Raw genomic sequence first — 16,237 nt, 5'->3', positions numbered from 1 at the left:
GGGCATCTGGGTTTTAAAAAGGAGCTTACTTCAGTTTGTGGTGTGCGTGTGAGGAGCTGGGAGCAAGAGGCACTAGAAGCTGAGAGTGAGAACGCAGACTGTTTGAGGACTGAGGTGTACAAGCGTTATCAGACACCAGGAGGAAGGTCCTATGGTGAGGATAAAGAAGGTGTTGGGAGGAGGCCATGGGGAAGTAGCCCAGGGAGTTGCAGCTGTCGCACAGCTGTTCCAGGAAGCACTCGAGACAGCTGCATTCCACAGGGCCCTGGGCTGGAACCCGGAGTAGAGGGCGGGCCCGGGTTCCCCCAAATCCTCCCAACTCCTGGTCAGACACAGGAGGAGTCGACCTGGACTGTGGGTTCAGAAAAACGGCCAAGCTGAGGACTGCTGTGAAGCTCCGAGGCGAGTAAATCCGCCAATAAGCGCAAGACCCACCAAGGTAGAGCAGGAACTTTGTCACAGTACTTCCTTCCCATAAAAGTTTCCTAGTGCACAGAAAATTTAAATGCCTCCTTTGAGATGATCTTCTCATGAACATATTAAGACTTGGAAGTTTCTTCTGCCTAGATATCCCTGTGCACGAAACCAGAGGTATTCAAGAGAAGGCTATCATAGTCTTATCATATCTATTCTTTCTGTGTGCCTTTGAGTATGTCTGCACCAGAGCTGGAAGGTGTAATTTCCAGCTTGGGTGGACATACCCATGCTAGAGTGCTAAAAATAGAAGTATATCCATGGCAGCGGGAGGGGCTAGCCACCCAAGTATGTACCTTTTGTTTTCAGATGGGATCGTACTTGAGTGGCTAGATTCTCCTGCCACTTATGCCAGTGTGGATTCACTTCTATTTTTAGCACACTAGCTCAATCAGAGCAAGTACAGATATGTCTACCCAAGGTGGAAATTACACCTGCAGTGCTTTAGTGAAGGCATACTGCCTGAGACATATCTGCTTATGTAACCCGCACACCTTCTGGGTGTGGTGTTCTGTCCCATCGGGGGAGGGGGAGAGAGAGAGAGATTAATGAGTGTGCTCCGCAGCCTTAGCTAACAGTCAGTTGGCTTTTAGCTCATGCCATAGAGGCTCATGCACTAAGCTCTAGAGGTCCCCAGTTCGATCCTGCCTGCTGATGACCAGAGTCCGTTGGCGTTACGCTTACTTGATAAAAAGACAGGCTTTTACTGGTGCTTGCATGGCAGAGCCTGTACCACTATGGGAGAGTATTAAACTCTGTTTTGCCTTATACGTCATCATCATTGTCAGATAAGTCCCTGACTGGAGAATTTTTATTACCATTTGCGGTGGTGGTTGTGGTGATGGTGATGTAAAAGTTGGAGGATGCAGTTTGATTTTTCAGATCAGATTGAATGGCAATGGTAGCAATTATAACAATCCATGTTTGACTTGTCTGCGGAGCAAATGTGTTATGGAAGTTATTGAGAGAATAAATAGGGGTCGCTACAGTGCCATCCTTAGAGCCACTACTCTGGCCCAAATCACACTTTGACTTGTGCTTTCAATAGAAAAGATTTTCTGCATTGCTTTTTTTTATAGCTTTGGAGTTTTTCTAGCTACTTATCCCCTGAATTATGAGAGCAAAAATTAAATGCCAAATACAGCTGTTGAACAGTTGTACATAGATGTTGAAATGAATAGGTACATTTGAGTTGTAATATATAATGGTGTACAGAACTTTCAGTGAGTGTTACACAGCAAAAGCTACGTCTACGTTATGCGGCAGGAGTGTGATTCCTCTGCTTGTTATATATATACTCTCGCTAGGTGTCATTGAGCTAGCATGAGTATAAATAGCAAAGCTGCCTGAAACTGGTGGCTATGTACTATGTACTCTGCAGCCTCTATCCTTGCAACCATGGCTATACTGCTATTTATACTCATGCTAGCTTGATGAGAGCTAGCATGAGTATGTGTACTTGGGTTGCCAACCCTCCAGGATTGTCCTGGAGTCTCCAGAAATTTAATATTTATTTTTAATTAAAGATTATGTTATTTGCGGAAACCTCCAGGAATACGTACAACCAAAGTTGGGAACTCTAATGTATACCCAAGCAGGAGAATCACATCCCTAGATCATAGTGCAGACGTAGCTTAAAACACTGGTAAAATAATTGCATGAATTGAATTTAGATGAATGCAGAGGCCTCTGCTGAAATTTTTTTTTTTTTAACTTCTTTCTCCTTTCCAAATTTATGTCAGTTTCTGTTGGAATATATCTTAATATATATCCCATCGTCCCATTGGACTGGGTCTTGACCGTCTTACTCTGACACAGTACCTGTCCCCTTTAGTGGTAGTTTTAGTGCAGCCGTGTCTTCAGAAAGTTATCTTTTTAATTAACTAACCTTTGTTAAAATCCCTGGACAATTTCCCAGGACCCACTAACATGGATTAACCCTACAATGGCCTTGTCTTCACTAGAATTTTAACGCTGGGTAGTTAGCTTTAGTTAAAATATACCTGTTAAAATCCTAGTGAGGATAAGGCAGGTGTAATTTTAATCCATGTTAGCAGAATAAGGTAAACTTTCAGGAGGAGTCTGGGGTTTACCTTGTCCAGCTGACATAGGTTAAAACTATACCTGCTGTGTGTTCATGAGAATTTTAACACGGGTTAGTTAACATAGATTAAAAATGACTCCTGTTTTCCAGAGTAAGGCTTGAGTGTCTCCTGCAAGGTTCTGTGCCTCTTCATCTCCTATTGACTGAACCAGGAGTTGAGGGGTTCAGCACCACAAATGTAGGTTCCAAGTAAAGACTTCAGGATTTGTCCCTTTATGCTTTGATTGGCCCTTTATACACTGTCTGCTTTACACTTTGTTTAATTTCTGGCTTGTGAGGCTGTAACTTACTAAAACAGACACCAAGATAGATCTGAGCAGCATTTTCGTTCAGGGGAAAATTATAGGGAAGGAAGGGAATGGAGACGGGAAGTATCAAAATAACCTTACTAATTGAATCTTATGTGTTTTGCCTCTTTTAAAGCATGTCTCTTTTGAGTCAGCAACCTTTCCTTTCTTTGGTACTTACTTGCCTTAAGGGACAGGATGAGCAACGGGAAGGGCTTCTAACATCACTGCAAAATCAAGTTAATCAGGTAAAACAAACACATAATACTGAGCACCCTCCATTTGATATTTGTGCCATCAGTTTTATGTGTACTGGGTCATGCAAAACTGGGAAAGTTCTAAAGGTTCAACACACTGATTTTCAGAAATGAATTGTCAAATGAAGGAAGAATCAAAGATGAAGAGAACTTTAATTTATCCGCTCATAAGAATGACTAAATGTTCCTTTAACAGCAATTTAAAAATAACTTTTCCCTTTGCACTGACCAATAACTTTCTTAGAGTGTTTCTAAAAATAATGGAACAAAAATGTAAGTAATCCAGGGCCTGATTTCAGACCTTTTCTGAGACGCAATGGTAGATTGTTTTCATGACAGGGAAATGCCTCCCAGTGCTTCATGTCTACTGAGTTTATAAAAGCATAAAAACTTAGATTTTTCTGGAAAAAAGGTCTCTTTCTTGAGTAAATGCATAATTAGAAAAAGATAAATTATTAAAAAAAATTATTATCCCCAAATTATCTCATTCCCCAAAGCAAAGCAATCCTGCAATGTTTTTTCAGGTAACTTACACACATGCACATACACCCTCTCTGCCACTTCTACACCAGTTCCTTTGCTCCCACCAGATTCCCACCAGATTCTAACCCTCAAGACTGTAAGCTCCTGAAGGCTGATACTGTCTTTTTATCAGTGTGTGGACAGTGTCTGGTACAATGGAGCCCTGAAACTTGTTTTCAGTCTCTAGATGCTACCACCATACAAATTAATAATAACAACCTTCCCCCATATTCTCACTCACATCAGATCCAGTCCCTGGCTTTGCTCCCCATCCTCATTTGATCCATTCCTTGATGCTGCTTTTCTCCATTTCTGCTACTGCTCCCTGGCCCTCCTCTTTTTTTAAAACTATTTTTATAGGTTCTCATCTAAATCCATCTAAACTCTGATTTACACCCTCTTCCTTGCAATCCTGTCTTTGTTGATCTGTGGTGTCCAATAGGACAGAATGGAGGAGCAGCAGCTGATGTCTGTGTTCCATGTGTCTAGCCCATGGTGCTAGGATGTTTGAGGGAAATTATTATTTTATCAGAGTGGATGACAAAACTGCTTATTTTCTCTTTGAAGGAACAGTAGTAAGATATAGCCTCACAGTCAGAGCCAACAAATAAGTATCGCATCTATTCCAGTTCTTTGTAGATATAAACATTAAATGTGTGCGTGTGTGTGTGTGTGTAGGGGGGGAAATTATCAAGCCCAAATTCAGTGAAGGAATGAAGATTAAAAGTGAGACAATTCTTCCATAGTTCTTTGTAAATAAGAAGTGATGGGTAGAAATATTTAACAGTTAAATGGGAAAAACTACTTTTATTCAAATGGCTGTTGTTCTTAGATCCTAAGTAACTGGAGGGAAGAACGATACCAGGATGATGTTAAAGCTAGGCAGATGATGCATGAAGCCTTACAACTACGTCTTAATTTGGTAAGAAAGATGTATGAATATATTCCTCTTCATATTTATAGTATCTAAATTCGAAAATAGCCGTTGACAGAAATTAGTTTGCAGTTGATGGTAAGAGGCAAGGGAGATGGAGAGTAACGAAGTCTGACTGCCTGTCTATTGGGTTTTGTTCTGCTGCCCATCGCCAGGGTATCTTAGCACCTTCTACATAAAATCAAATAGCAATAGTAAAGTCCTTAGCAGATTCAACTCTTTTTTTTTTTTTTCTTTCTCTTGTCATTTCTTCCCTCTTTTCCTCGTTTCCCTTCCCTGCAGTATCACTGGAGAATGTCACAAATGTGCTACCTTTTTTTGAAAGCTGAAAGCCAGAGTCCTTACCTATTTGGTCACTATATGTTGATATAAAACCGACTTTTTTTTTTTTTCGGAAACAAGCACTTGTCAGCTTAGAAAATCTCAACCATAATTAGAAGATTCACCCACATGTGGCAGCTACATGGCTAAATTCCAAAGTCAGCTTTGACAGTTTCTAAATGAGAGGTGGCCTAACGGCATTTTCTTTATTTTAATGACAAGTTTCAGAGTAACAGCCGTGTTAGTCTGTATCCGCAAAAAGAAAAGGAGGACTTGTGGCACCTTAGAGACTAACAAATTTATTTGAGCATAAGCTTTCGTGAGCTACAGCTCACTTCATCGGATGCATTCATCCGATGAAGTGAGCTGTAGCTCACGAAAGCTTATGCTCAAATAAATTTGTTAGTCTCTAAGGTGCCACAAGTCCTCCTTTTCTTTATTTTAATGCAACTCCCAATAAAGGCTTAGCTCAGCAGAATAGCCCATGCTTGGAAGCAGCACGTAAATCCAAAATGGGGAAGCCCCAAAATGAAACAGAACAGCTGGGTGTAATCAGGTGGCAGGTTTTAGCCAAGAAAGAAGGTGCAATTCAATTCCTCTACAACCTGCAGGTCCAGTCCTTCTCCTATTTAAGTCAATGTCACAAGTAATGTGGACTTCAGTGGGTGCATGACTGGGACTTAGGACTGTTACTCTGCAAATAGTAAGAACATTCCTTGTACAGAAAAGCCAGTGTGGAAACAGTGATCTTTAAAGCTTTAGACTTCACTGAGGAAAACTGAATTGTGTCTACAGTGAGAAGCAACAAATAAAGATTTAATTATTAAGTATCTTCCTAGCATGTGGCTTCAGACCAGAAGTTAGCAACGATCCTCCCTCCACTCTAATCTTGACGAGGAGATTGATTGACAAGGCACTGGGTATGGAGTCCCAGCTCTTCAGCAACTGGAGTGTGAGGGACAGGTGCTTCCCATGGAAAAGGCATCAGACTAGTTGCAACCATTCCAATCTACCTATGAGCTAGTGTCGTCAATCAAACGTGGGCTCAGAAATATCCTTTTCTTCAGATCTTTCAACAGCAGCAACATTAACTATTTTTAATCAAATTTTAGATAAAGAAAAGTTATACTCTTTAAGGATATGATTCAACACCCTTTGAAATCAGTTAGAATCTGTCCACTGACCTCAGTGGGTGCTGGATTGAGCGTTAAATTTGTTAAGACTGATATTGCTGATCTTTCATTTTTCAGCACTTTTGTGAAGTGTTGTTGTCTTGAGGCAGGGAGAATCAAGTCTTTTTGCCAAAGAATTTATCAAGTTAATGTATAAATTATTTCATGTATGAAAAAAGCCATCAAATATAGTGTAACTAATAAATATTCAAAGATAGAAACATGTATGTATTTGAGTTCTCTGTGTTCTGTTGTTTTGCATGTAGGTGGGTGGAATGTTTGACACTGTGCAGAGAAGCACACAGTGGACTACAGACTGGGCACTTCTTCTCCTTCAGATAATTACTTCAGGAACTGTCGATATGCAAACCAACAAGTATGTTACTCTTATTATAATTCAATAATTCATTAATGTCTGTAATGCTTTGAATGAAAATCCAGATAGTCATATTTATGTTTATCGTAGCTTATTGTAGTAACAGCCCTGATTTGGGGAAGCACTTCTGGGAGGAACAGCACTTAAGCAAGAATTTAAAATAAAGCACCTCCTTAAATACTGTTCTGAATAGAGATGTATTTAAGCATGTGCCTAAGTGCTTTCCTGAATCAGGTCCTATTTTTTCTAATGACCATTTATGCCAGCAATTTATGTGATGTTACAATCTACAGTGGCTCCGATTTGCAAATATTTGTGTTCATATATTTGACCATGCACCTGCATGTGTACAGGGGTTGTACAAGCTCCCTGGAGTTTGTGTATGCATAATATGCTTGAAAAATCTGGTTCAATATGCCCAAATAAGTGTCCGTAGTCTTTGCCATAATCTATTTCCGAGAGGTATTGACAATCGTGTTACTATAAACATGATAGAATTTTAAATGTTGAGTTAACAAGATGTGTCAGTATTGCTCTTTAAGATGCAACATACGACTTATCTCTTTACCTCTTAGTGAATTATTCACGACTGTCCTTGATATGCTGGGCGTTCTCATCAATGGAACTTTAGCTTCTGACCTATCAAATGCATCCCAAGGGGGGTCCGAAGAGAACAAAAGGGCATACATGAATTTAGTGAAAAAGTTGAAAGTAAGTTTTGGACCTCTGATTTTTAACTGCATTCCTGTTAAATCACATTTTAGGCCCATCTTTTAATCTTCACAGTTTTATTGTCAGGGCGGTTGAAAGGAAAAGATCCTTCAGCAACAAGTGCCCTAGCAATATCTGAAGGAGTATCATCATACTTTTAGCCATGTTTGAGACTTTTAAATCAGCCCATTTCACTTAAATCCTGTTTATATCTTCTGTGTTCAAATAAAAAGGAAGTGCACAAGGCAATTTATAGGTGCAACAAAGGCCAAGCTAAAATACTTGATTATATTTAGTAAAAGTACAAGGAAGTGATTCATCTGGGAACTTGCTGTCTTTGAATTGTGAAGCATTGTAACATTTTAACTTCTCTTTTTTGTTAGAAAGAGCTAGGAGACAAGTGTTCGGAAAGTATTGACAAAGTTCGCCAGTTGCTACCTTTGCCAAAACAGACGTGTGACATTATCACCTGTGAGCCAATGGGATCTTTGATTGACACCAAAGGAAACAAAATTGCAGGATTTGACTCCATAGATAAGAAACAGGCAAGAGTAAATGTTTACCTTAACATCTCAGTTTTGTTATGACTTTCTCATGCATATGAAAGTCAAATAAACAGTTTGATGTAAGTTTTTACAGTGTCTGACTGTATCTGAAACTTATGGAAGTACTGTACTTCTGTTTTAATGTACCTTCCTTAAAAAACAGAAACAAACAGCTGATCTTTCTATGCATAATCACTCCTAAAAATGGTCATAATGTTACCAAGTTGAGAGGAGAAATGGATGTTCTTGGTAGATCGAGAATTCTCAACCTCATGGAACAATACCTTTTAGAAAAATCTTTTTCAAGATAATTGACCTTTTACTGGTACAGGTATGCTTTAATGTCAACAGAGATAACATACATTTTAATTTGAGCTGTATGAAAATTCACACACAGTGGGTGACACTTTCTAGATTTCCTTACCAATAAAAACTCAGTCCATCCTCATGTAACAGCTCACCGATATTTGCAAGTGTTTTGAGAAGCTTGGATAGATTTGGTTTTAGGTGTAAGCAATGAAAAATTGTATGGTTTTTACATAGTCTTGTGTAGCCACCAAGCAAAATTCAGCAGTTTTGATTGTTTCACTTCATTTTTTATTTAATTAATTTATAAAACTGGCAGTACAAAACCCACACAAATTAAAATTGAATGAAAGGTTACTATGAACTCCTACAAACAAAAGCCCCAGAGTTTGAGATTCAGGTTCAATTCCTATCTATTTAGTTTTGAAATTTGTATTGCTTCATTTTACAATCTAGGGTCTTGACTGCCATCTGATATGCATGTTACCAAATGGAAATAACCTATGCCTTGGAGGCGACTACTGGAGTAGCTCTGAGAAAAACTGTTGCCCCACTGGGACACAATCATCCATCCTCACTAACAGCCTTTCCCTAAAAGTGAAGTGTGCCCCCACCCAAGGTCTAGCCACAGGGCACATCAGGCATATAACTAAAAACGGGTACCTTTAAAAATCATTGGAGGGATTTGGTAGGAGTTAAAGAGCCCAATTGATTTAGTTTTCCTGAAGGGAGAGAGTGGTCCCTGCTTCTCAAAGCTGCTCTATAAAGCAAGTTAAATCATGCACATTTATTTCTCCTTTGAAGGAGAGTCTTTTTGGGCTAGAGTGAGCAGCTTCAGTTTTCTCAATGCTACTATGTGAAACTGGTATGTTGGGAACACATTTCTTATTCCAGACATTTCACAAACGAGCAGTGCAAACCAGTTTCCTTGGATGAGTAGTCCTCGGAAAACTGTCTAGCTTCATGTAAATTTACATACTTTTTGACCTAAATTTTAGCATGAAAAAGAAAAGCTAGGATTTTTTTTTAGCTGTACCGCTCTTTCCAAGGGCAATTCAGCTTTTTTATTTTACAACCCAGGTTCTGCATTTCCTGAAGTATTAGTGCTGACACTTATTCAGTTGTATTTTAAATATATGTACTTTGAGTGTTTTGGTCCTATGTTTTAATCTGGTGATTAATAATTTTTGTTATTTAAAAGGTAGATTGTTTGCACTGATGTCCAAGGAAGCTGTTGCATGATAGATAAAACGTAAGAAATTTATTGGAAAATAACCACATTTTCAAAAAACCCGGTACAGCTATCAACATACAAAACTATGAAAATGTAGCTTGATTCATTCTAACAGGTGTCAGCCTTGGATGCTAGTTGAATTCCCATACAAACATGTAAATGATAGTTTTTGTGTTGAGGGGAAAAAAAATCCATACAGTGGTTTTAACCATAGTACACAAAAGCAGGTAATTCACATTCTTTGTTGTTAAGGTATCATTTTAAGAGTGCTGTGGTACTTTGTATTTTGAAACAGGGTCTTCAGGTATCAACAAAACAGAAAGTGTCCTCTTGGGATTTATTTGAGGGTCATAAAAATCCTGCTCCACTCTCCTGGGCTTGGTTTGGTACAGTTCGTGTTGATAGGAAAGTGATAAAGTATGAGGAGCAGCAGCATCTTCTCCTATACCACACACATCCCAAGCCCAAGCCACGAAGCTACTACCTCGAGCCCTTATCACTTCCTCCAGAGGAGGAAGAGGAAGAGCCTACTACACCCGTTTCTCAGGAACCAGAAAGAAAATCAGCAGAGCTGTCAGATCAGGGAAAGCCTACCACAGACGAAGAGAAGAAAACAAAAGGCAGGAAAAGAAAGACAAAATCAAACTCAAGAGCAGATGTAAGTGACTAAATGTACAGCGTTAAACAAGTACCCAGGTAATTAAAGGCTTCTTGCTGCAACATGCGATTGTATTCACCACCTCCAGAAGTTGCTCAGCAACTTGCAAGATTGAGTGCTAAGAAGAGAGTAAATTGTAAAAATTAAGCAGTAAGACAAAATGTTACCAGACAAGCCTGCCTAAAGGATTGATGTATAGGAATGCACTGTAAATTAATAATACTTGAAAATTAATATGAAATCTACTGAAACATACTACAGTCGCACCTCAGAGTTATGGACACCTCGGGAATGGAGGTTGTTCGTAACTCTGAAATGTTCGTAACCCTAATAAGACATTATGGACTTCAGCCATAGGGTGGGTTGGGGCTGCAGCTGAAGAGTGGGGGAAGTCAGAGCTCTGGGCCGGGGCGGGGAGGGGTTAGGGCTTCTGACACTCAGGATGGTGGGGCTCTGGGCAGGGGACTTAGGGCTTCTGGCCTGCGGGAGCACAAGGGCTCAGGGCTTTAGACCTGGGGGGAACGCTGGGGCTCGGCGCTTCAGCCCTGCAGCTCCACTCCAGGTTTTAGTCTCATGGGGGGTAGCCTCTGTTCCTGGCTTCCAACCCAGGGTGGGTGTGGGGGGAGTGATTGCCAAGGCTCAGGGCTCCCCACAGCTCTGCCCTCAGTTTCAGCTAAAACTGGCACTCCCCCTGTAGCTAGTGCCCTAAGCCCCGGTGTCCCCCGCCGGGCTGAAGCCAAGAATGGAGCCGCAGGGCTGAAGCCCTGGGCCCCAGCACTCCCAAGGGTCTAAAGCACTGGGCCCTGGTGCTCCCAAGGGTCAGAAACCATTTGGAGCCTTACCTCCCCGACCCTGCAGCTGCAGCCCCTCTCCCCCTCCCCCGCGTGGTTGAAGCCCTGAGCCCCTGAGGGTAGTACAGTATTTTCTGAGGGAAGGTGTCTTGTTTTGTCTCTGCTGCTGCCTGATTGATTACTTCTGGGTCCACATGGTGTCCGGTTGACTGGTAAGTTTGTAACTCTGATGTTTGTATCATTGAGGTTCTACTGTAGACTGGATCTGAATCATTCAGGCATACCCACACATGGTTATTATTTGTTCCCTTGCTTGCATTAGAGAAGCACCTGAGTTATAGTTTGGATACATTTCTAAATTTACCAATATCAGTGTGTGTTTGGAACTTGGGCTTTGGTTGAGGCCTAGTTCATATTAAAGGGACATGGACAGCTTGAAACAGGTCACTAGGATCTAATAAATGGATGCCATTTTAACTTTCCATGGAGTTTGTTGCAATTTGTTACGAAATTTTCTGTTTTATGCTGTATTTTGTGTATGTGTTTGGAGGGTGTTGCTGTCTGAGACTCACATAAACACCAAGGTCCAATGCACATGCACAGTATAGAAAACCTCTAATGTGGCAAACTTAACCCTTCTACAGTAGAACCTCAGAGTTACATACACCTAGGGAATAGAGGTTGTTCATAACTCTGAACAAAACATTATGTTGTTCTTCCAAAAGTTTAGAACTGAACATTAATTTAAGACCGCTTTGAAATGTTACCATGCAGAAGAAAAGTGCTGCTTCTAACCATCTTAATTTAAATGAAACAAGCACAGAAACAGTTTCCTTACCTTGTCAAATCTTTTTTTAAACTTTCCCTTTTTCTATTAGTTTGCATTTAACACAATACTGTGCTGCATACTGCCTGAGTACGTACTTCTGGTTCCAAATGAGGTGTGGGGTCGACTCGTCAGTTCGTAACTCTGGTGTTCATGACTGAGGTCCTATTATATATGACCTTTTCTTCACCTAAGGCCAGAACTTCATGGTTGAATGGCAAACCCACAATTTCTGAAACCTTTTCTTTATATAATAAATGTTTTAATACTATAGTCCAGATGTAGTGGTATTATGTAAGCTTAAGACTAGCTTGTGAATGTGTTGCATATGCAGATACAATAGTGGTAGCTTTAATGTAGGGTTTGGGGTTTTTTGCCTTTTGTGATGTTTCACTTTAGATTCCCCGTGTTATCTGTGGGTACACTATAAATTGTGTTGACGTGCTCTAGCCTGCAGAAGATAGTTTTTATAAGATGAAACAGGATGGAACATTTAAGAGAAGCTGTCATTTTTAGTTACCTGTAAATAGTTTGTGACTCCATCTGTTTTTTACAGGAGAGTAAACTACAATGGGAACAGTCTCCAATCCTTAAATAATTTAGTAGGAAAACTGGCATTATTTATGAGTTAGTAGGGTATGAACGTCAGTAACATTCCTTTTTATGGTATGTTCAAGGAATATCCACAGAACAACTTATACAGAGTGCCTCCCAACTATTCACCAATTTCCTCTCAAATGATGCATCATCCCCAGTCTGCCTTGTGGGGTTATAACATTATGGGACAACCACAACAGCCTAGTTTCTTTGTTCAGAACCAGCCTCTTCCACCAGGTATGTGTAGGCTTTGGAAGTAAATGGAGATATGTTATTTGTTGAATAATAAGAATGTTACTTCTTGAAATAACAGCAATATCTTATTTTTACTTTAGTTTTTGCCCCAAAACATGATGTGTCTGCTGAAGCCTTGAGTTTTAATCCTTTAGTTCACTTAATACAAGGGCTTTACTTTCTCAACTAAAAAACTTTGAGGATCACCTCCATTAATGTATTACATTTGTGTTTTATCACTGGGCACAAATAGATCACTGAGATGTGTTAGAGGAATTCTGGCAGAATGCTGATAAATAGTTTAATGTGGGAGGTATAAGAAAATATAATTTTTAAAAAAATAATGGTATTTGCCTTGTTACTTTGATTCATGATGTGTATTTTGATACTAATCCAATCCCGATTTTTGGTTTGTTGTTATAAATTGATCAATGTCCATTATAAGTGGCATATAAATACCATGGGATAACACATATCTTCAGCATTTGCTTGCCATGTTTGTTTGCATACATTATTTTGTTTTTCATTTCATGTTCATGTCCAATGAAAATATTTTGCATACTCTAAGGGGAAATACAGAAAATCTTTAGATGCTATAAAAATAGCTACCACATCATGAAGGAAAATTATACAACATAAAAATTGTATAAGTTCGGTTACAAATATATAAACATAAAATATTTTTTCTGATGTTTCAACTATAAGTAGATTTTATTTATTCTAGGTAAAAAATGTCTAGAAAATGTTAGATGATTGTAAAAATTAAGGAGATGAAGTTAAGAAAGCTGCAAATGAAGTCAGTTTTCCTTCATAGTAAACACACATTAATTTATGTCAGGCAGCACACAGAGAATAAGAGATATTTGGCCTCTATTATGTCAGGGTGGAATGGACTTATTCTTTTGCAGATTGTCATAAAACTACTCACTTTCTGTTAATGAACTGTCATGGATAATTTTTATTTTTCAGGATAAAATGTGTTGTACAGTACATCGCTTTATCATCTTCAGTACCAGGAGTTAGCATTCACAGACCACTGTCAGTCTTCAAAGCTATTTTTCAAACATTTGGTGTCATGAACTCAGGAGTTTATGGTTTGCAGTCCTGTGATCTCAAACTGCTAGACTATACCTATTGGCACAATCCAGCTGTACCCACCTCAATCAGGAGGCTGTTGGAATGCTGGAACAAGTGTGACTTGAGAGCTGCTAGTACTACTGCATTTAGTTATGGAGATTTCTTTGGCCTTTTATTTATAAACCTTCTAATTAGATTTTGGTTGAGAAATTGGAGAGAGAGGGGAAAAAGGAGGGAGGGAGATGGAACTAATATAAATACCATGCAAAACAAGCAATCTCACTACTTTTTTATGTGTATTTCTCTCCCTTCCATTTGCATGAAATCATTTCTCCCTGTATCCTGTCTTACCCTTCTCTTACCTGTTTTGGCCTGAGAGGCTAGCCAAAAATTCAGGGTTTAGTAGGTTGTTCCAATTGGAAGTAGAAATTGAGTCTGGTATTTCTTTTGTACAACTTTGTTTATTTACAGAGAATGTACACAGTCCTGTGTCTCTGAATGCAGAAGGAATCAAATAACAGGAAACAGATTATTTTGCTCACAGCACAAAGAGCACTCTTTTAGCCTGCACCCTTGATCCCCAAAACCTCTTCCCAAGTTTCTTCCAGAATCAGCCACTATGCTTTCAAATGCTCCTTGAGGCTGTCTGACTGTCTGTCCTCAGTTTCTATGTGATCTCTCTTCCCCTCCCATTCTCCCAGCCCTCCACTCCCCAAATGCATCTAGCCAAAAGAATACTCAACCAAAAGCTCCTGGATGGGTTCTCACACACCTTTTGTCTTAGGTGGGGCTTATGCTTATAGTTATGGTAATTGAAGGATGAGTTTACACCTACCAATTTCAGTGGGGTTTTAGCTCAACCCATTACAAGTTTCACACAGTATCTGTTAGGGGTCCCAACAATGCCAAAACCCAAAACAGTACTCAGTAGGGGTCCCGATGTTGCTAAAACTAGTGAGCCGAGCGTGGAGGAGGACAAACGATCTTAGCTATACACCACAGAGAACAATGAGGCTGAACCTTTGGTACAGAACTAATTCAGAGACACAGACTCCACACTGTTACAAACTGACCAGCTACAATAATCATGTAGGGAATGGAGCCTCTTGGAAAATGGACGTTTGCAGGGAGTGAAAAAGAAGGGATATAAACCTCTGTGCCTAAATCTCCCTGATAATTCAAATAGGCATTTTTCTGTGCCATTCTATTCGCAGTGATCATAAATGACATAATTTTGATAGTACAGGTGTGGTATGTAGACTCTTGTCACTTTGACCCTTAAACTTGGGTATCTTCTGTGTATCTGGTGAACCAGAGGAAAGCAGCACATCTTACAAGAGGGGACTCCTAAGACCATGCCATTTGACCAAGATTCCAAAGCTGGGTAGATTTCAGACACTCTTTCATAACTGCCACCTCTTGGAAGCTGAAAGTTGTTTTACTTCTTTGTGACCATCTGCATGAAATTCTTGACCGTTCTAAAATCATCTGGATTTCAGTAAAACAAGATTTAGGAATACTAGAAGTAGGAAAAATAATATAAAATAAAGGAAACAGTATATGTAACATAAGTAAGGCTTAAACTTTGCATATGCTAATCTAAATAGGTACAAGGTGTAGGCTAAACTATTTAGGTTGTTACAGGGAATAATCAATATTTTACATTTCTCCAGAGAGCATTCTCTTTCTCCCTGTCCCTTTGACAGAATGGCATTAGAGGGATTAGAGGTCTCTAGTCATCCTCCTTGTTTCCCTGGGGTGGTCCTCAATTATACATGTATTGTTATCCATTTGTATTACAATAGTGCTCTCACAGTGTTTGCTACTCATGGGGTCCCCCTCCTGGCCACTCTGGGGATTAGCTCTTTCAGCCTGAATGCCCTCGTCTCACGGTTTGCCAGCTCGTCATCTCGCTCTGTCGCTCTGCAATCGCTCTCTGGTTCCTCAGGAGCGGCAGTGCCTCATATTGGTGCCTTAACCTTCCGGCCAAGTCACAATGGTCCTCCCCTTCCAGAGTTCTGTCAAATCCTCCATGGCATCCTAGGCAGTCCTTAAGTCCACTGCCATGGCTAAGTCACTTCCTCAGTGACTGGGATGAACAGTCCCAAATAGTCTTCAAGATCACTGCCCAGATTGTGCCGCTCATTCATTGGCTGGTAGAGGAACCCAGGCCCACCCGCTACTCTGGGTTCCAGTCCAGAGGCCTCTCTCCACTAGCCAAGGTCTGCACTATGCCAAACCTTCCTGCCTTTCTCCTGGACTACTTACTACCTTTCCTATCCCAGGCTCACATTCTCCACCCTAGCTAAACCCCTATCTCCGGTTCTGCTAGACAAACTCTTCCTCTTTGGTCCAAATCCCTTTCTCTCCCATATCACAGAAAGACTGACTGCAGCCCTTGTTCTGCTACCAGCTCCCTGGTTTTATAGAACCCCCTCCTGTTCCTCCACAGGGGAACTTTCCTTAATTAGGGCTCTCATCTCGATGTAAATATCCCCCAGCTTGCAGCCTAATAAGTTAATTATAGACTCTCAGGACTGGAAGGGACCTTAAGAGATCATCTAGTCCACTCTCCTTCACTCATAGCAGGATGAAGTGTTATCTCTAGACCATCCCTGACAGGTGTTTGTCTAACCTGTTCTTAAAAGTCTCCAATGATGGAGATTCTACAGTTCCATAGGCAATTTATTCCAGTGCTTAACTACCCTTAATTTCCCAGTCAGGAAGTTTTTCCTAATGTCTATCCTAAACCACCCTTGTTGCAATTTAAGCCCATTGCCCTATCCTCAGAAGTTAATGAGAACAATTTAC

At 40.2% G+C, this 16,237-nt stretch overlaps 1 protein-coding gene across 8 annotated transcripts in view; it reads left to right on the top strand.

The window, feature by feature from the left end:
• The window catches only part of MED12L (mediator complex subunit 12L), a 334,051-nt gene that overhangs the window by 270,569 nt on the left and 47,245 nt on the right, over positions 1 to 16,237 (top strand). For 5 of the 8 annotated variants that reach the window (XM_048863447.2, XM_075132179.1, XM_048863442.2 and 2 more), the window contains 7 exons: positions 3,002 to 3,113; positions 4,477 to 4,566; positions 6,338 to 6,447; positions 7,023 to 7,158; positions 7,542 to 7,709; positions 9,539 to 9,901; positions 12,196 to 12,352. In XM_048863447.2, the coding sequence (XP_048719404.1) occupies positions 3,002 to 3,113; positions 4,477 to 4,566; positions 6,338 to 6,447; positions 7,023 to 7,158; positions 7,542 to 7,709; positions 9,539 to 9,901; positions 12,196 to 12,352 (1,136 nt within the window). The remainder of the gene's footprint in view (positions 1 to 3,001; positions 3,114 to 4,476; positions 4,567 to 6,337; positions 6,448 to 7,022; positions 7,159 to 7,541; positions 7,710 to 9,538; positions 9,902 to 12,195; positions 12,353 to 16,237) is intronic. The other 3 variants (XM_048863443.2, XM_048863445.2, XM_048863449.2) reach the window with 1 other exon arrangement.

This window comes from Caretta caretta, chromosome 9 (genome assembly GCF_965140235.1).
Source record: "Caretta caretta isolate rCarCar2 chromosome 9, rCarCar1.hap1, whole genome shotgun sequence".
Taxonomy (NCBI): Eukaryota; Metazoa; Chordata; order Testudines; family Cheloniidae; genus Caretta; species Caretta caretta.
The sequence above is the reverse complement of the archived record's forward strand: the minus strand, read 5'-3'. Positions and strand labels throughout refer to the sequence as shown.